The sequence below is a fragment of the Podarcis muralis genome, chromosome 11, assembly GCF_964188315.1.
Source record: "Podarcis muralis chromosome 11, rPodMur119.hap1.1, whole genome shotgun sequence".
In the NCBI taxonomy this organism is placed as follows: Eukaryota; Metazoa; Chordata; class Lepidosauria; order Squamata; family Lacertidae; genus Podarcis; species Podarcis muralis.
This window is the reverse complement of record NC_135665.1, coordinates 55,571,342-55,593,121: the sequence shown is the minus strand read 5'-3', so window position 1 is coordinate 55,593,121 and position 21,780 is coordinate 55,571,342. Positions and strand designations below refer to the sequence as shown.

Genomic DNA, 21,780 nt, shown 5'->3' with positions numbered 1-21,780 from the left:
CTGCTTATTGCCATTCAGTCCGCTGCTTTTTACTAGTCTCCTTCAATGCCATTAAAAATACACACCATTCAATTTAATCCACTCAATTAAAAGCTGGGCTATAAATCCTCAAAATGAGTAAGTAAACAGAGTCTTCTTCCTGGCAATAATCTCATTGATGATCCTTGCCTAGTGGGTATCGTATAGTGAGGAAGATGGTACCAAAGTTGACAACATGCTGGTGTGGCTGAGATGGAACATAGCAGGACTGCCCTCACTCTCAATGGATTTATCTTTTTGCCCTCTCTCAAAGCCATGTCCAAAAGGTTACTGTGCCAAGCGAGGTGCTTTTTGCTGCTGCCAATATTAATGGGATGTGCCCACCCCTCTTTCTGGCCGAGTTTCTTTTATACATTCCTTAGGGCTGGAGCAGTATTTCCTTGACAGATGCTTATTATCAAGCGCTTCACCTCACTAGGAAAATTTAATACTGGGAGCTGCTTGCAATAATTGAGGTTGCTCCTATCATGATTTTGAGTAGGTTCACCACTCCTCTCCCCTCACTGCCCCCATATGTGTGCATTATTTGTAGTTTTAAACTTTTCTACATGTATCCTGGGTTATATTTCCATAATAATAGATTTATCCTTCAAGTCAGCTAGCTGATACTTTCTGCATCTGTTGGGCTTATCCTGCACTCTCTCTCTCTCTCTCTGGTATTGTGGGTAGGATGATGAGACTCAAGTCAGCTTGGATAACTGGCAATAGCCATCTATCGCCGAGTGCTGAAATTCCCTACTCTAAGCTTGACCGCCATGTTATCTAAAACCTATTCTTGTTATCATTCCATATTATTTGCATGTTTAGGTGCGAGGAATCCCTCTCTCTGGAGGGGAGGGATAGTGCAACGACAGGAAGACATTTTGGCTGAGTACCAAGGCATGCCAATATCTCTGACCCCTGTTATCAAGCATAGAAAGAATTATTCCTGGAAATATAGAAAGCAAATAACTGGCTGCTATGCAACTAGAGGAACTCTAGAAATGATACCTTCGATTTAGACATCACATCATAGAAACAAATTATAATACACCAAAAATAAATATTTTTGAATACTATGTAGCCAAGGAAAGATCTACTAAAAATCAAACATGGCAGGTTTGGGGTCAGACGAGAACAAAGTTGATGTTTCTTCCATCTGTTTGTCTCTCCTCCACCACAGAATGAAATGTTACTGAATCTCCACTGATTTTTAGAAATGTTTCTCTACAGACTCGTTGCCTGTGCCTAAGTTATTACACTCCTTCCATTATAACTTACTTATTTCCCTTACAAATGACCACATTTTAAAAGTGGTTGAGAACACAAAAATGTATTTTGCATTATCTAACTCAGTGTGGTCCAACATGTGGCCCTTGTGCTACCTTCCCACAGCCTGGTGAGGCGCCAAAGGAGGTGGGAAGACTTCAGAACCCTGCCAGAGCCTTGTGCCTCCTTCCTAAAGCCTGACACCTCGCTTAGCTGGCTTTGAGAAGGCAGGCCCCCCCCCTTTTGGTCTGGCCCCCCACTTTGTGCAACAAGGTAGTGTGTGGCCTGCAGGTATGAAAAGTGGACCGCCCTGATCTAACTCATTGCTTCCTTCTGAAGAGTACAGTGGTACCTCGGGTTACACACGCTTCAGGTTACAGACTCCGCTAACCCAGAAATAGTGCTTCAGGTTAAGAACTTTGCTTCAGGATGAGAACAGAAATCGTGCTCCAGCGGCGCAGTGGCAGCAGGAGGCCCCATTAGCTAAAGTGGTGCTTCAGGTTAAGAACAGTTTCAGGTTAAGAACGGACCTCCGGAACGAATTAAGTACGTAACCAGAGGTACTACTGTATATCCCAATATCTTTTGAATACAACCCTTAAAACCCAAAAGCTAAGCAACAATTAAACAACCAAAATCTTTCTAAACCAGAATTTACTTTTTTTAAAAAAAATTGCACTAAGATGAGCAATTTTGGAGCAACGCTTACCAAAAGTATAATGGATTACCGTATTTTTCGCTCCATAAGACGCACCAGACCACAAGATGCACCTAGTTTTTGGAGGAGGAAAACAATAAAAAAAAATAATTCTGAATCTCAGAAGCCAGAACAGCAAGAGGGATCGCTGCTCAGTGAAAGCAGCAATCCCTCTTGCTGTTCTGGCTTCTGTGATAGCTGCGCAGACTGCATTCGCTCCATAAGATGCACACACATTTCCCCTTACTTTTTAGGAGGGAAAAAGTGAGTCTTATACAGCAAAAAATACGGTAATTAACTACCATTCAGGATATTTGCAAGGCAGTTGAGTGTGGAAATAAGCTTGCTGCTAAACAACCAAGAAATTATTTCCTATTCAAAGAAAGGGCATCTCAGTGTCAACAGGTGATGACCTCAGGCACAGCAAGGACATGGCAGAAACTCTCCAAACAGCCCAGCTGAGCATATCTCAGTCATTGCTTTAATCTCCAGGAGTCTGTGCCTGCTTGCACATGTGTGGCAACGTCACGCTGCCTGCTGAAATGTACAGCTCTTCTTAGCAGTCAAGCCCACCTGTTTCCTTCAACTTGGTTATTCCTCTTTACATGGAAGAGAGGCACCAAATTAAGGAAGTGCTGCCTACGTCACTGCAAGTGCTGGTCTTTGAAGAATAAGGAACTGAAACAAGAAAACTTGTGCTTACCCGTCAGCCTCTGGTCTGGAACAGTGGCAGTTCAGAAGTCGGCTGTTCCACTTGCCCTCTCACCTCTCTTGCTGACATCTGTTTAGACTTGGCACACCTTAAAATCTGCTAGCTTCCCTTGGGATATGCAGGCCAAACGCATGACTTCTGTATATAGCTTAATACAGCCTGCACCAATCTAGTGTCCTCCCTATCTTTTTGGCGGCAATTCCCATCAGCACCAGCATCAATATGGCATTGATGGCTGGGGGTTGGTGGGGTTTTAGTTCAAAACATCTGAAGGCCACAAGGTTGGCAAAAGCTGGCTTAATATATACAGTAACTTGTATAGAGGTTAAGAAGTGCCTGAATTCACTGGGCCTCTAGCTACAGTCAAGGCAACCACTAAAGTCTCTGGACATCTTTTAACTCTAATTAGGGCAGGCATTTTTCTAGTTGCACAAAAAAAGTGTGAATGATAGGAAGCTCCCACATTTTGGAATACAGATCCCAAAAACCTGTCTCCTTGCATTTCTGCACTTCAGCAAAATGTGATGCGCTATCAGGCTTATTGTATTGTATTATTATTGTATTGTATTGTATTATTATTGTATTGTATTATTATTGCCAATAAACTGACAGACAACAGTCTCAAAGAGGAAAAGCAGGGCTGTGTGTGTGTGTGTGTGTGTGTGTGTGTGTGTGTGTACATACACCCCCCACCCACCAATCTGTTGTATCATTGCAGCCTTCTCTCCTTTGCTTGTTTTACACATGTTTTTACCATTCTCTCTTTCCAACAGCAAAGGGTGAACCAAAGTGACAATTATTTGATTGCAAGATGCACACAACCACATGAGGAGCCGGTTGTCTGCACCGCATAGCCACATGCAAAGGCACCCCATATTCCTCCACATTTATGATTGGTAACAGGTATCAGGGTGCAAAAGACTCCCCACAAAATTAAAGTTTGCAGGCAGTCAGCACATGGCAAATGCCACAGATATTCCAATCCTGCTCTAAGAGTGGAGTCTGGACCCTTTCCTGTGATGAGAAAAGCAACACCAACCAAGCAAAGTTAGTTGCTTGGCTCTGCTAGTTTTACAGTGCAAGTTATTTTATACGACGACAAAACTGTCTGTTCACTGGCAACTTTGAGTAGCCTAAGGAGAGAGAAAAACAATACCCAAGGGAACTCTGGCAGTTACCCCCAAATACTGATGCACATAACAAGCCTGTGCTAGTCTCTGCAAGACATGTCTGTTAAGTAATTACTATTAGCATTTCCATGTTGAAATGCATAACTTTATAGAGGGAAACAGCACATATGGAAATACTGCCGAGGTAAAATAGAAGAATATATGCACATTTCTTAAGTAACTAACAATCCCTGAGAGCTCTCTCTCTCTCTCTCTCTCTCTCTCTCTCTCTCTCTCTCTCAAGGTAGGCTGCTGAAGACAAAGTACTTGGCTCCAAATCAGGTCAGTTTGGAAGAAACACTACAATAAAGGACACCGAAAGATACATCTTTGTGGGGGAAACGCATAGCAATTAAAACATTGGATCTTGAGATATATTAGCAGAATTCCACTCATGTGGCAGGGCTTTCCAGGCACCTATCTGCACTGCAATCCCAAGGATCCCTGGAAAGCCACTTCTGAAGGGTGAGGGACTCTCTGGAATGGCATGTGACTGGGTATGGGGGACTATAGCAGGGTAGGGTAACAAGAGATAAATTGGCAGGCGACTGCCTTGCGGAAGTGCTTTTCTGCTTGTGCAAGACGTCTCTGGTTCCAAGCTCTTGTAAATAAAATGTGATTGCCATATAAGTTGGCAGGTCGGACATATACAGTGGTGCCTCGCAAGACGAAATTAATTCGTTCCGCGGTTTTTTTCGTCTTGCGATTTTTTTCGTCTTGTGAAGCACGGTTTCGGAAAAGTTTCAAAAATCACCAAAGTCTTCAAAAACCTCAAAAAAGGCTACCACACCGCGTGCTATGAGTTGCTCCTCGAAGTCAAGTCGCAACTGTATTAACGGTGTTAAGAAAAAGGAAACAAACTTGCAGGACGTTTCCGTCTTGCGAAGCAAGCCCATAGGGAAAATAGTCTTGCGAAGCAACTCAAAAAACAAAAAACCCTTTTGTCTTGTGAGGCATTCGTCTTGCGAGGTACCACTGTACCTGCAAGCACAAGGGTCCAGGTTCGATCCATGGCAACTTCAGCTAAAGGAAGCTGGGTAGCATAGCTTTGAGAAGCCTGCTGCCTAAGGCCTGGAGAACTAAGTCCACTTCAAGAGAGGATACTAAGCTAGGTGGACCAGTTCCTTCTATCTTGTTTTAGAAGGTTGATTTTACAAAAACAACAAGTGTGAATTTGCTTGCCACCCTAGGCACCTTTGGGCGGGATAATAAATTCATTAAATAATAACCCTACGCCCAAAAGGGAACTTTCACTATTTTGTACTGATTCAAAGGCCAGAAGCCAGGTTATACTAGCTCAACTAGTCTTACAGTGAGTATATTTTAATCAAAGGAGCAATTAATCCATCAACTTTAATTACACAAAACAAGGTGGAGCACTTGTTCAATGACACCTGTTAACTAGACTCCAAAACTTCAACTTAAACTGGTGGGGATGGGGAGATAGAACCATGCAATTATATAGTGTAGCTTATGTACAAAGACTGATCTGGGCATTATGGTTTATTCATGTTTAGCAGCTTAAAAGTCACAGATACAGAAATGGTAGGGGTGAATTCATTTATTTAAGAAAATGGACACAACCGCCTGATTATAAAAAACCTCAACCTTAAACATAGTTAACTAGTATGTGGGACACATTATCATATCCTCCTTATCTCATCCACTCACTGCCAGGAGAGATAAAAACTGATTACTTTTAAAATTTTATTTTAATGAAAATTGCCAGATTGTAAAAGCTTCAAGTATAACAAGTTTCTATTTTAAAAAAACTGGTAAAAATGAAATATGAACGTAATGCAAACATTTACGGTGGAATTTAATGTGATACTACAAGTGTTTTCGTTTGCATAAGCTTATCAGCCTTGCTAGATAGTATTCCCCGCCGCCGCCCCCCCCCCCCAATGCTGGGAATTCTCCTACACACACACCCTGAGCCAATTTCAGGGTGAACAGGGAGTAAAAGGGAGGGAGCCCAGTTGCAAAGGGTTTCTGTTGAGGGGGTTTGAAAGGTGAATCCTGCCCGTTACAGTCGTACCTTGGTTGACGAACGCCTTGCGAGTCAAATGTTTTGGGTCCCGAACACCGCAAACCTGGAAGTGAGTGTTCCAGTTTGCGAATGTTCTTTGGAACCCAAACGCCTGACGCAGATTCCACAGCCAATCGGAAGCCACGCCTTGGTTTCCAAACGTTTTGGAAGTCAAACAGACTTCTGGAACGGATTCCATTCGACCTCCGAAGTACCACTGTATCTCTTAAAAACCATATTTATGTCACTCTTGTGAGCTTTTGATGAAAGGCTACTCTTTGAAAAGCAATCACGGCGGGGAAAACATATTCAGTAATTATCACTGCAGCACAACAGTCCATGTGGTCATATTATGGTTTGATCCCTGGCAGCAGAATCTAGTTGATGCCACTCTGTATCTCACTAGGATCATACACCGAGTACTTATGAGGATCATATACTCCCTTTTTATGCTGAGCTACCCAGGAACTGCAATGTATTAAAGTTTTGAAATAATTTCTATAAACAAAATGAATAGTCTATTTCCACTACACAGAAAACCCTGCTTTGTCCTGTTTTAACTATAATTCATTGCTTCTGAAAAGATATTGGCGGTTGTTACAGTCCAGTCGTATGAACACTATACTGGTGGGATGCAAATACTTACCAAGTTTCACTGGGAAAGAGGGTCCCTAGTGGGAGTGGCCCCAAACCAGGTACTTTGGGCAGTGCTGCCTGTTTCTCACATGTGGACTAACTTTGATGTCTCGTGTGATCACCAAATGCATGGAACTGTTTCATACAGCCAGCAGTTCTTTCTCTCTATTGGCTGCGTTGTCATTTGTGTATGGGTAGAAGATTCGAATCAAACTGGTTCAGAGCCAGTCCAAGGGTAACTCACCCATTACTTGCCTATAAGTAGATATTATTTCACAGTATAAAAAACACAGTGCTATCTTGCTTGTTACAGCTGCAAGCAGGAGGAGCACAGAGGAGCACTGAAATCCCTCCTTAGGTGGAAACTACACAGATATGAAAAACGCTGTGGAAATGCTTTTTTAAAACATGTTTTGAAAAATAAATTGAATTTGCCATAGCTCGCCATCGCCATCTAGTGTCACATTTGTATGTTGTATTTTACAACGCATTTAAAACTTTTTATTTGCAGCTGTATAGCTGAGTCCTCAGTAACACATTATTCGTGAGTACTGATGCGTTTCTGAAGCACTACCTTAGCACTGATTTTAAACAAATTTATTTAAAGAGATGCAGCAATAAGCCTGAAATACTAATGTATCACGAATGGGAAAAACTATTCTAAAAGCCAGAATTCACCAAGCCTCTAGATTTCCACTACCAAGACTTTTCAGTGGCTGACACAAATCTGTTCACCTTCAAAAGTAACCATAACATTGAAATAAGACAGTTGCAGCGGGTCCCGGGGGAAATGTTGCAAAAAGTGTAGACTTCCTAAGAACTGAAAGGGACTGCAAGTTACTGAAATTTTATTTAGAATTCCCCAGTAAGAATGATAATGGAAAAAATAACATGCCATATCAATATATAACACACTGAATTACATTTGGAGTTCACAACTGTATGTTAAGCGAGACTATCTGCACTGGAGGAAGTGTTTCAGGATTTATTTATTTATTTTGAGCCCAAATGAGCTTCATAACTTGCCCTCAGATAACAGTCACAATCACTCTGCATGGAAAGGGCACCGACTGCCATTAGTCACAAAGGTTATGGAACAGAGAGAATAGTTATAAACAAAACCTCCATGGCTGTGATCAGATCACTTGGCCTTGGCCTCTTAGGAGGACTCTGGGAACTCAGCTTTCATTAAAATAAGCCTAACAAAAACATACACAGAGAAGTGCTTCGAGCCCTCACAGCTGTCAAGCAAAACTAAAATCACGTGCAGACAGCGCCTGCCAAAAGACTGAAACCAGAGAGGATGTGAGCAGGAAGCACGGGCAGAACTTCCTTAATCATCAGAATTCCCTAACCCACAACACAGCCTCTAGCCCGGCTTCTTGTCCCAGAATCTACAGCCTTGAGCAATCCCTCCTCGATCTTTGCAGGACTAACAGAGTTTTGCAATAGCTCTCAAACCCCATCACTATTAAGGTGACTATCGTGCGTCTTTATGATCATGGTTGGAAAAACACGTTTTTATTTTGACAAATCTGCATGCCCCTTTCTCCCAGAGAGCTCAGATTACCTGGAGAGTAGGTTACACCCAGGGTTACCTTGTGAGAGTCACAGCTGGATGGTGATTTGAACACCCACCTGCCTGAGTCAGGTTTAAATGTTCTATTACACCAAACAAAGCACCTAAGTCCCATACCCCTTCAAAAGCCCCAGATTGGACAAATACACAGAAAGTTTCAAGGGCTCTGTAGCCTCACACTCCTGGAGTCTTGGATGTCTGCATTTCAATGCTTGTTTATTTATTTTAGCAAATAAAATAAAGCACCATGAAAAGGAGGGGGGTCCATTGTATCACTGCTTCTCAAATGTTTTAACTAACACCATGCACATATATGGTAAAGGATTAAGAAATGCATGTTTGAGTTAAAAGTGGGTGTTGGGTCTGAAAAGATCAAAAATGCTTTACACTACATACCTTTTCGTAACCCGATTAGCATATCAAGTATATTCAGGTTGACTCTCATCTAGGGAAATGCATGAAGAGATTTAAGCATGCGATATGGGACTCTCCCCCTGACTTCTCTGACTTTGGAGTTCATGTCTGGAAATGCACTCCAGTATTTTATTATTACTCCTAACACATTCTAACGACTGTGTCACGAGCTGAAGTGATTTCTTATCCTCTGAATGAGGAGCTCCCCATGTCCACAAAGATAAATTCATTTTTATTTGTGGCAGGGTCAGAGATTAATTGCTTTGCATGTTGAACGTCCCTGGTTCAATCTCCGGCTAGAAGGGCTGGCAGAGACCCCAGCTGAAATCCTGGAAAGCTGCTGCCTTCCAGTGTAGACAATACTGAGCTAGATAAACTACTGAGCTAGATGAACTCAATACAAGACAACTTCCTATGTTCCTACTCATTCAGGAGTCAAATACCCACAGCTGCCTCTTGATGTTGGCACTCAAAAGGCATAATTTATATAAAATACAAACAGACAGACACGACAGTATTTTCTTTAGCAGGTTTAGAAATTTGCCTACTTTTTAATTTTTGACCTCTGTTCTGGAGATTCAATAAACCAAAGGCCAGGTTGGGGGGGGGTGTTTCTTTTTCCCCCTTCTGACCTTCCTATTCTTATTGCAAGGAGGTTTGGAGATGTACAGACTCCAAGAAAGCTTCGATTGGGGGCTGCCTGGTTCTCCTCTTTGGAAATGGTACTACAAGTTTCTATGATGTCATCACATGCAGCAGGTGGGACCAGCAACCAAATTTGGGCTGGAGACAATGCAAGCCAACCAGCAGCGGTCAAAAACCTATTCTCAAGGTGGTCATTGAAACTTGTTCCTGGCCTGAATTCTCTGTGCAGTGTGCGTAACACTGTCCATTTTTGGCAGCAAATCATTCTGGATGACTCTGTGCCTCATAACACAGAGCAAAGCTTGTAGTGAATGGAGCTGCGAGATACTTACTGCAGCCCTGCCAGCAATGGCTTCAGTACTGACGGTGCTGAATGTAAGGCAATAAATTCGCAAGCAGCTGAAGAAATGGAATGTGCACACATAATGCCCACCCATTGAAATCACATGAAGGCCAAAAAAGAAAGAAAAAAAGACCTAAAATACCTAACACATTCCAGTTTCGGACTCTGGGAACTCTGATGTATCAATATTCCACAGTGGAAGTTACAAGAATACGCCACTAGCATATTTCAATATATACTAATTCTGGATGGAAAACATCTGCCATCAAGATGCATAATTACCTTGCTTGGTTAGGTTACCACATTTCTGTTAAGTTACCACTCTACAGGAACTCTCTCAAGAACTGTAATCTTAATGTCCATCTGGCCCTGTTTTCAGAAAGCTCACAAATCTTTCACCATTGTAAAGTTTCCTTGTCTTAAAAAATAAATCAAATCACTCCTTCTGCAACTACTCCACCCCAATTATTAATGCTCTGAAATACAGTTTCTTGCAGTGCAAATTTCACAGGAGTCATCATAAGAATATAAGAGGTACCCTACTGTATCAGATCAAGACCCAGAAACTTGTTTCCAACAATGGTCAACCAGATGCTTCCAGGAAGCTCACAAGCTGAAGAGGAAGACAGCAGCCCTTCTCAGCATCTGGCACACTGCCTCTGAATCCAGATGTTCCATATAACTGTAATGTCTAATACCTGTTGATAGAGACCTATCCTCTATGAACTTGATTTGATTTCTCCTCCACCCCAAATGTGGAGTGTACAAAAGACTGTCTGAAGAAATTGCAAACTTAAATGGCAATTTCCAGCTAAATAAATCAGCTTTATTGTATTTTTTGTTTTGCCGTTATAAAGCACAGAGGTCCTCCCATATTACCTCTATTAAAATTTCAAGTATCTTTTAAACCTAACACTTTTCAGTCAGGAAAGAACAAACAAGGTAACAATGGGTAAAAATGAGCAGCCTAGTTAGCAGGGGAGCCATTTACTGTTCTTAAAACCTTTAGAGCTATTTTCCCCTTGTTAACCATAATTTAACTAAATCCATTTTTCATAAAATTACTATTTATGTCAAATGAGAACTTTAATAACATGTAATGTACCTTCAATTTATTACCTTTCTATAGCACTGTAGAAGCTATACTTGTCCTCAAAGAAGTGTCAAATTGGGTTGGGAGAAACAACTTACATTGGCCTAGTTTGCACACAACATAAACTATGTGCAGTACAGTCATACCTCAGGTTACAGACGCTTCGGGTTGCACGATTTCGACTTGCGCACTGTGCCGAACCCGGAAGTACCGGAACAGGTTATTTCCGGGTTTTGGCGCATGCACAGAAGTGTGACCCGTGCATGCGTGGTGCTGCGGGTTGCAAACGTGCTTCCCGCACGGATCACATTCGAAACCCGAGCGTCCACTGTAATGTAAATAAAACACAAAAGAGCTTTTGCTCCTCCCCTGCTTGTGACTTTGCCACACTGGAGAGGAAATGAGTCTGAGTCTGATTTTTAGATGACTATCATATCTCCTCTCATCAAGGCTACCCTACTTCCTCAACCATTCCTCCCAAGGCTTGGATTCCAGACCCTAGATCATCTTGGTTGCCCTCTTCTGCATAAATTCCAGCTTGTCAATGTTCTTCTTAAACTGCAGTGCCCAGAACTCGACACAGTACTCCAGGTGTGGTCTGATCAAGGCAGAACAGACTGGTACTACTGAGTTCCCTTGAATGGGACACTGTACATCTGTTGATGCATCCTAGAATAGAATTAGCTTTTCTTTCTTTTTGCTGCTGCATCACACTGCCAAGCTAAGTGTCCCCCATTTTATATGTGTGCAGCTGCTTTTTCCTGCCTAAGTGCAGAACCTTACATTTGCTCCTATTGAAATTCATATTATTAGTGTGGGTCCTGTTCTCCAATCCGTTAAGGTCAGAGTGAATCCTATCTTCCGTGACATTAACTATCCCTCTCATCTGCAAATTTGGTGGCCATCCCCTCAATTTCTTCATCCAAGTAGTTAATAAAGATGCTGAACAACAGTGGGCCTAGGACAGAACTCTGAAGCTGCACACTTGTCACTTTCTTCCAGGATGATGAGGAACCATTAGTGAGAACTCTTTATGTATGGTCAGACACCCAGCTACAAACCTACCTAAGACTTATACCACCCAACCCACATTTTACCAGCTTCACTGCAAGAATATTATGGAGCTGATCATACAAAATGGGACCAATAGCCCTTTGCCCATCCATATCAAAGGGGATAGAGCTCTACCTGCTTTGGTAATACAAGCTTTGACTATACATGGCATGTACAATTGTACTGTACAATGTAAGCAAGGATTCTAACAAAATGTCCTTCTGAACAGGTATTTATTCTTCACTATTCCTCAAAATGTTTTATGACAACCACATCTTTAAGTGGAGCAAGCCATTCACTATAAAATGGTGATAACTCCCCCACCCAACAAAACTCTATATTAGCCTGGATTAACCATGCCTCTTATGGCAACTTTGTCACTGAGCATGCCTGGCAAAGCAGGTATCATGTGAGTAGGGAAAATCCATTTAGCCCCATCCATTTTTAAAGGCAAATTCTACTCAGATTCCTTCATGTTAGTAGGGTGTGGGTTTTTTGCCTCTGGATGAAACACAGTTCTTTTGTCCCACCCACTTGGCCTTTGGAAGGCTGGATAAATAACCTGGGCAACTGTTTTAGGTACTTTCAGAAATGTTAAATTCTACCATGGTGGCATCGAACGCTGAGCTGGCCGGGTGTAGTCTTGAATGCAGAACTACTCAGACATCTCAACTGGTCAACCTTTGCTTTCTAGGTTCAAATAGCACAATATAATTTTGAGAACTGTTTAATATGTACAGATGCACTAATGTTTGTTTATTCCTCCCCTCACTCATGCCTCTTACAGAAAATATATTTTTTTCAACAGGAATTTCTTTGTGGAGTCACAAATCTATTTATGACATGTTCTTTGCTATGCTGACTCTGTAGTGGCATCAGAAACTAAATAGCAGGAACATGTAGTACGAAAAGTAACTGCAATAAACAACAATAGCCTTCGGTGGTGGTGATGGGGAAACAGAACAGGACTCAATTCTTACGCAAATAACATTTTCTGAATCTGGTTTGAAGGAACCGAATCCCTGATAAAGTACTTCTGGAGAAGAGCTACTTGTTCAACATTGAGGAGCATATCAGAAGCATATACCACACTTGAGGATTGTATCTTGCAACATTTAATTGCAGGTAGTTAACATAACTTGCATACCAACCTTTATGACAGATGCCAAGCAACAGATCCTATAGTGTGCTTGTTTTGCAGTAGCTCACGCCTCACTGTGAAAAGGTGGTTCAACCACTTGTTATGAACTGAGAACGGAGATTGGGGAAACAATGTATTTAGATTGGCTGCTACTTCTTTCCTTACTTCTTGGTACAATCAACAAACTAGTATTTTACAATCCAGGCTGCAGAAGATATTACAGCTACTGGACTAGCAAAGCAATCCTATGCAGGAATTTATTTCTAGGTAGACAACTCTTAAGTTCAATGGGACTTACACCCAAAGTAAATTGTGCATAGGATTCTAGCCTCCAGAGAAATACTAATGAGGCAGATAATCCAACCTATCTTCTATGCAAATTTAACTACATCCTAACTTCTCTTGTAGGGACGCAGGTGGCGCTGTGGGTAAAACCTCAGCGCCTAGGACTTGCCAATCGCATGGTCGGCGGTTTGAATCCCCGCGGCGGGGTGTGCTCCCGTTGCTCGGTCCCAGCTCCTGCCCACCTAGCAGTTCGAAAGCACCCTCGGGTGCAAGTAGATAAATAGGGACCGCTTACTAGCGGGAAGGTAAATGGCATTTCCATGTGTGGCTCTGGCTCGCCAGAGCAGCTTCGTCATGCTGGCCACGTGACCCGGAAGTGTCTGCGGACAGCGCTGGCTCCCGGCCTATAGAGTGAGATGAGCGCACAACCCTAGAGTCTGTCAAGACTGGCCCGTACGGGCAGGGGTACCTTTACCTTTACTTTAACTTCTCTTGTGCGTATGGTGTATATAGGTGGAACTGTAAACCTTCATTTTCTGCCCTTCCATTGATGCCTATGGGATGAATTTTAGTTACACTTGTATTTTGGTGGTGTATATTACACCAAACAGGTGGGCAGGATCAGTGAATGGAGTCAGGATGAAGTCGTTTTATACCTCTCCCCACCCTAGCACACTCATTTCCCACACTTGACAGAACCCTTTTTGCCCTAATCTCTCTCTCTCTCTCTCCCCCCCCCCCCACCACCACCACTTTGATTTGTGCCAGTATGGCTTGAACACAGGCAGTCTAAGCAAATGTGCCAAGTTATGTCGCCAGCTTAAGAAGAGCTCAGCCGGGGTGAAAAATATGCCAGCTGGAATAGTGGGGATGTGCTGTATGTAGGAGTCATGATTGCACTGTAAATGGTCACACAATTTCTTAAATTCTCTAATGCCTGCGATTCTCTTAAAAGGAGTAACTGTGAACACTCCAACACATTTCTTCTGCTTTTGTTTGTATAAAAGGTCCACATTTAAAAATGCATTTTTCTTCTTTGAAAGTATGATTTCCTGCTTTTGTGCAATGTAGTAAGATCCTCAGGACAGCTATAAATAAAGAATCTAGAGTAGATAGGGCATAAATTTGAGAGCAGAATAGCCTTTTTGTCATAAACATGAAAATAAAAAGCAGGCACCCAAGAAACTTCAACCTAAGTCATATAAGAAACGATGGGACAGCTATTTATTTAACATATAGTTTGTAATGGGTTTTTTAAAAATATTATTACTTCAATAAAGCCTTTTAGGGAATTACCGGTACATCTAATTCTGGGCATCAGAGTTTAAGGAAGATATTGACAAGCTAGAATGTATGTAAAGGAGGGCGACCAAGATAATTAAGGGCCTGCAAACCAAGCATTATGAGGAATGGTCGAGGGAGTTGGGTATGATTAGCCTGGAGAAGATAATACCAAGAGGTTATAGGATAGGATAGCCATCTTCAAATATCTGAAGGGCTGTCACATGGAAGATGGTGCAAGCTTGTTTTTTCCTGTTCCAAAGGGTAGAACCCAAACCAATGGATTCAAATAAAGGAGATTCCAACTAAACATTAGGAAGAACCTTCTGATAATAAGAGCTGTTTGATGTCTACATCGGAAGGTGGTGCACTCTCCTCCTTCAGCGGTTGGATGGCTATCTGTCAAAGATTCTTTAGCTGTGATTTCTGCATTGCAGAGGGCTGGACTAAATGACCCCTCGGATCCCTTCCAACTCTACAATTCTATGATCTGCCTCTGAGATTTAAAATAGACTTCCATGGCAGCTCTAATCTCTAAATAGTGTTCTCCTTTGCCAGTTACCAAGGTAATAAAATCCACAGGACTACGTGCCCCCAAAGGCAGTCTATTACGTGGAGAGAAGCATAAGCATGCATGCTCTCTCTACTTAGTCCCTGATGCCCCTAACCATGGGGATGCAATGTTCAGATGCTATCTAAGTGCATAATTTCTCATGTGCGCAAGCTAAAAGTGTATATTATTCATCAGCAGATTTTGTCAATAAACTGATTACAAGATTCGACTTACACATGTTGAATTTTATGCACATAAGATAAGTGCTCCCTTCTGGATGCCCTCCAGATCTTTTTAGACTATAACTACCATTATTTCCCACCACTGGGTGGTGATGATTTGAGTTTCAGTCTAAAATACACTAGGTTGTGGAAGGATGATTTAGGACAGGGGTGGACAACTCCCAAGAGACTGTGATCTATTCACAGAGTTAAAGACTGGCAGTGATCTGCCCCCTTTTTGGGGGTTCAGGTCAAGGTTGTTGAGCTTTTTTAGCGAGGACGAAAGCCCCATTTTTTGGGGTGCAGGACGGTTTAAATGTTGAACTTCTTTGGGGGAAGCCAGTGATTGTCTAGTGATCTACCACAGATGTCCAGTGATCTACCGGTAGATCACTATCTACCTGTTGGACGTGCCTGATTTAGGACATAAGTGGGAACAGGATTTGGCTGGCTGGTGGGCTTCTTACCTCCCACAGCCTTGAGGGCTAAGTTAGACAGGTGGACAGGGCTATCCACCTGTCAATCAGCTGGCATCACAATGACCAGTTTTTGCATAGCATGAGCATGGAAGCCTTAACCCTGTGCTCTGCAAGTTCCAACAATCAGCTGATTATTGAGCTTTCATGCACAGGACTATGCAAGTCCCGCTGACGTCCTTGCAGCCCCACTGTGCCTTTATCTGCCCATACCTGACAACATATGAAGTTAGGTGTATGGCAGGTGGGCATGGCTTAGCCAAGCATAATTAAGCCTGTGGGCAGGAGGATCCCCACCACAGAGTGCTGGATATATTTGAATTTTCCCACATGGACAGCTGAGGATGCTAGAGATGAAGGTCAGTGGGTCAGTCTCCTCTCCACATGATGGACACGGGTAGGAGGAAAGTATAGTCCAATTTGCCCTACTGAATAAGTACATCACATGAGTAATCTTTAAAAGGTTATCTATCCTGAAGCAGAAAAGCTGTTGGTTCTGGAATGTTATTGTGACATGGAATGAAATACAGGGAAAGAGGATTGTTAATATTTTCTAATAATGAGCAATAAGTACCGTTTATTAAATAATAAATGACTTTCAGCATCATAAATAATATGCAAATTAACCAAATTTAAAGCAGCTGATCAATCAGTTAAGAAGCACAATGATTGACTAAAAATACTTTTAAAACACAAGAGACAGCCAAACTTTTGAAGTGTTTATCAAACAAAAAAAAATCACATGCTATATAGTACTTTGGTTTAATGGAAATGCTTTTATCACTGACCACACCATCCACAAGGAAGTGATAACTTGATTTTATGACATCACAAGTCATGTCCTTATCAGACAAGCACAAACTGAGAAACAGGGTACTTGGTAGAAGCAACAGCAGAAAGCAGAAGCTGGAAGATTGGAGACATTGGCCAGGCAAACATGAAACAATACATGTATTCCCTCCTTAAATCTGCTTACTGTAAAACCCATTTCTTTTTATTTATGGCCTGATTCAGCACAAAGGGAAGCGTGTCAAAGTAAAAGTCACAGTGGCATAACTTTGCTCATCTGAGTCAGTCCCTAACAAGTCAGTTGACTGCTAACAGAGGTAGTTAAAAGCCTGGTGGCAGCATCTGGCCTGAGGTTAATGGGTTTCATATTCAGTTATAATCAGAGCTAAAGTTTTTTAAAAAACAACAAAATCAAGTTTTTGGGAGGAAAGGATAGGCACTTAAAATTTATAGCAGCAAATGATGTCTATCCTTGTATCTGCAAAGCCAGCTACGTCTGCTTCAGCTTTTTATTTATTGCTTCACAGGTCACACCAGCCTGGCGCTTTTGTTGTGTCCTTGAATACGCCTTCCCACCAACTTCAGGTTATTGTGCTCCCAGACAAAAAAGGACAGATGGGGGATAACTCTGAAGAGGAGGAGGGGTGACAGGAAAGCATCTGACAATTAACTGACTGAGAATGGGAAAGGATGAGTGGCATTAATTCAACTAGTTTGTTTTTGTGCTTTTATGAAACTTGGAATACAGTACTCTACACTGTAGATGGGGGGGGGGAGGGGGACAAGGAAAGCACAAGCTGTGGAAAAAGTGGCTGCGCCTAATCTTTATTTGCATATTGCTTTACAAAGGAGCTCTGCTAGTTAACTTCTAACCCACCCCTCTGATACTGCACCAGCTTGGATTATGCCAACCCTTCAACTATAAATTATTATATTCCAGTAGATCTGTCGCCAGAGTTCTCCCTTCCCACACTTATATTACCACTGACATCGTTACAGACCACCTACATCAACGAAACAGTATCTTCCCAAGTGTATCCCCGCAGATAGCAAATCGCCACATAGCATGCTCCTTCATTGAAAGAGCTCTCAGAATCATACAATTGTGGTAGGAGTCCTATAAGGTGCTTGTGTATATTAGCAATGGCCTCACACCACATTACATGTCTATCTTTCCATGGAAAATTGGACCTCTTCTCACAATGAAGACTGAGCAGGTGACAAGCGCATCATTAAGTGAGCTACATGACCAAGTTGGGGACTGAACTCTGGTCTCCCTAGTACTCTTAACATCACACCAGCTTTCTACCAGGAAGTCATCTCAATATTCATGCCTCTTGCCAGCCCCAGGCATTGAATTCATCACCTATCCCAACTCAATTCTTTCCTAACCTCCCCCTGGCCTGAAGGGTGGAGATTCCACCACACCCCAGGCAATCTTTTCCACTGCTAAGTTATGCTTACTTAGAAAGTTTTTCCTAACATCAGGCTTCGATATCATCCATTCCAAACTCTGCAACAATAAGACTTTGTGCACAGTTCTAGCTGCGATAAATGTTCTATTCGTCTTCTCCAAAATAACGCTTCCTGAAAGATCTCTGATCCTTTCCCTACGAGCAATATATAGTATTCCCAACCCAACTTAATGGAAGCAAACATTCTTTCTAAGTGTCTGTTCTTCATTAAAAAAACAAACCCCACAGGCCCTACTCAGTTCTACCACCCATACAACTAAGTTGTTACTATCTGTGAAAACTTAAGTCACCCAAATCTGCTCATGCTTTCTGTGGAACATGCCCGGGCCTGTCCAAAGGCCTCCTACACTTAGTTTTAAAATACCTTGGACCTTTCCTTCTCAATCCAGCTCATAACTCTTGCGCAGCAGCTTCCCTTTCTCTACAGGTCACAGGAACACCAGAAAGCACCCCACATTTCAGAACGCCACTTCTTCACCCACCTGTTGGTATTACACACCCCCCCCCCGCACCACCAAGGTAACCCATTCAGCAACCCTGTAACCGGGCAGGGCACCTACCAATCCCAACCCCCAAGTTCCAAAACCAAGAGGTCTTCCGAACTTCCAGCACATGTCAATACTGCGCATAGCTGTCAACTTTTCCCTTTTTAAACGGGAAATTCCCTTATTCTGAATAGGATTCCTCGCGAGAAAAAAGTTGACAGCTATGATCCTGCATCGTCGGAGGTCGCACCCCTCCAAACCCCTTATCCTCCAGACAATTTCCCCCTCCTCCCCATTACCCCCCACCTGGCATCCTGGCAATCCCAAGGTTCAGACCCGACCTCCTCCTGCTCCGAATGCCCGGGGGTCTCCTGACCCACCCCGGAACTTCGCCTTCCCTCCAAGTCACCCCGCGTGCATCCCATTCCATCGGAGCCAGCCCTTCCCAGTATCCCATTGCACTTACCCTTGGCTTCCCTGGCCTCGTGCAAATTTCGTGTGTGTGCATTCAATGGGCCATGCTACCCGCCCGCCCCCCTCGTGCTTCCCATGCACAAGAGAACAGGGCAGCCTCCAACAATGGCAATAATAATAATAATTAGGGAGGCCTCGCCCGAACCCAGTTTATCCAGATCCCCGCCCCCCACGCACCAGCCTCTCCTCTTCCTTCCCCAGCGCCCACCTGATTTCGGGGTCCCGATCCCCCATATACTCAGCCTCCCCCACCCTCAAGGCCGCCTCCTCCTGCTCTCCTCCCCACCCCCGAAGCACTCACCCTGCCGCCCCACAATCTCGGCCACATGCTCGGAGCTGGGCACCGGCACGCACTCGGTGGTGTTGACGCTCTTCCTCCTCAGCAGCGCCGCCTGCTCGCCGTTCAAGGCCGGCACCGGAGGGATCCCGGCCGCCGCCGCCGCCGCCGCCACACCTCCTCCGGGCGGCCCGTAGCCCTGCGAGAGGATCGCCGCCATCACGCCGCCGTGGTGGGCATCGTCGCCGGGCCCGTACAGCGCCCCGCCGAGCGCCGCCTCCTGGGCCTCGAAGGCCGAGCCGGCGGAGAGGGGCGGCGGCAGCATGACCGAGCCCAGCCCGGGGGGCAAGGCCGGCGGCGGCGGCGGCGGCAGCAGCAGGAGGGAGGCCGCCGGGACGCCGCCGCCGGGCTCCAGCAGCAAGTCCTCTCCGCCGCCGCCGCCTCCTCCTCCTCGGTCGTCGTCCTCCTCGTCAGGCGGCTCCTCCAAGTCCAGCTCCAGGTCGCCGCCGCCCTCGGGGGCCGCCGCCTCCTCCTCCTCGCCGCCGCCCTCCTCTTCCTCCTCCGGGCGCTCCAGCGACGGAACGGGCGCCGCCTCGCCCAGGCCCAGGCCGGCCAGGCGTTCCCTCAGCAGCGGCGGCGGCGAAGGGGGCGGCGGCGGCGGCGGCAGCAGCAGCGGGTGATGGTGGTGATAGTGGAGCAGCAGGCCCGGCGGTGGCCTAGGCGGCAGCAGCAGCCCCACCAGCTCGGGCGGCTCCTCCTGAGGCGACGGCGAGGCGCTGCCGCTCGGCATGGCCTCGGCAAGGCCGCCGCCGCCGGCAGCAGCAGCGGGCGGAGAAGAAGGAAGAGGAGGAAGGGGCGGCGCGCTGGGGCTACTGGGCCCTCCTGGGCGACATGCTGCTGCTGGTGCTGCCGGCTCTCCCGCGGCGGCGGCGAGGACGACGGCCTCCTCCTCCTCTTCCTCCTCCTCCTCTTCTTCCTCCTCCGCCTCTTGCGGGGCTTGAGGCGAGGCGCTGGCAGCAGGAGCGGCGGCGGCGACGACGGTGGTGCCGCCGCCACGGCCGCCGCTCGGCTCAGCGCTTCTTTTGTTCCATGGCGGCTTCCCCCCGCCGGCTCCTCCAGCAGCAGCAGCGGCGGCGGCCGCAGGCGGCGGCGGCCCAGGCAGCTCCAGCCCCGCCCCGCGCCGCTCCCCCAGCCGGGCGATTGGGTGGTGGCAGCGGCGGCTCAGCAACCGCAGCAGCAGCCGGCGCTTGGGCAGGGCCCCGGGAAGGCGGTGGCTGCTGCTGCTGCCGCGGCCGCAGGAGGAGGAGGAGGCGGCGGAGGAGGTGGAGGGGGGGAAAGCGGCTGCTCCGGCCGCGCCTGGCCGGGGAAAGGGGCGCGGGGCGAGAAGAAGCGGCGGCGGCGGCGTTTGCGGAGAGGGCGGCGGCGGCGCCTCCTGCTGCTGCTCTTCTCCCTCCTGCCCTCTGGTCTCCTCAGACACCATCCACGCGCCCGCCCGCTCGCCTCGGGCCCAATCTCGCCGCCAGGCCCCGCAGGATTGTTGGGTCGGCCGGGCGGGTATTGTGACGGGGGCGGGAGGGAGGCTGAGGCGGCGGTGGCGCCGGCCGGGTGAGCCGAGGCCTTGCCCTGCTTGCCCTCCGCGGCCTGGCCTGGCCCGCCCCTCACTCACCCCGGCCTTCGGTCAGCTTCCCGCTTCCCCCCCTCATCCCGCGTGGGAAGAGGAACGGAGGGAAGAGGGAGAAAGGCAGAAGCGCCTGAGGGAGGGAAGGTTGAAGGGCAGGAGCCGCGGGGAGGCGAGGGAGGAGCAGGAGACAAAGGATGGGCGCCCGTCCAGAGATTATATGCCATTTTTAAATAATAATAATAATAAATTCGACGGGTTCACACACAAAACACACCGCAAGCGTGCCTCTGAACATGCACAGAATGCACGCACCTGCGCGCACACAACTTTTTAATTTACTTTTTTTTTTTTTGCAAGTCTCGTCCCCAGAAGCTTCCCCAGATCAAAGGCATGGCTTCCACCCAGGAAAGCCTGCGCCTCCTTTTTAATAAATGGCAGGGTGGCACCAGCCCTGACAAAAGAGAGAGAGTGTGGGGAACTTGCCCAGTTCCTTCCAGAACAAGCTTCTGCTGAAAATCTGCAAAAGTGCATGTAAATTTCTTTCTCCAAAAGAAAAGGGGTTTTTTTGGTTTTTGTTTTACAGTGCTTTCTGGAGAGTTGCCTGGAAAAGGTTTCTTGGGTGAGCAGGCCAAGTTGCCTTTTGCAGGCTGGGGGGGCTAAGTTACCCCTTGTCAATTTTCAGCTGCTCACCATCAGGTTTCTTAAAAGTGGCAGAAAGGAGAAATGTCTTCCGTCTTTATTTAATTTGTAAAGCATCCTCCATCTGAAGATCCCAGGGTGGTTCACAACTTAAAAATTAAAAACCAGAACACAAAATACATAATAGAACCAAACCAATAAGATCCCCCACAATCTAAAAAGGCCATAGAATGTTTAATCAGTTCAAGGCCTGTTTATGTGATGATGTATAATGAAAGCGCCAGGCGAGCCGCCCTGGGGAGAGCATTCCACAAGTGGGGAGCCACTGCAGAAATGAGGCACACAAAGAAGGTCCTCAGGATGATCGTAGGATCCATTCATATGGGGAGAGGCAGTCCTGAGCCAT

General features: G+C 45.6%; 1 protein-coding gene across 1 annotated transcript in view; it reads right to left on the bottom strand.

The window, feature by feature from the left end:
- The window catches only part of MEX3C (mex-3 RNA binding family member C), a 30,848-nt gene extending 10,061 nt beyond the window's left edge, over positions 1-20,787 (bottom strand). The window contains exon 1 of the mRNA XM_028748287.2: positions 19,139-20,787. Coding sequence (XP_028604120.2) covers positions 19,139-20,594 — 1,456 coding nt within the window. The 5' untranslated portion in view covers positions 20,595-20,787. The remainder of the gene's footprint in view (positions 1-19,138) is intronic.
- Between the last annotated feature and the right edge of the window lie 993 nt (positions 20,788-21,780).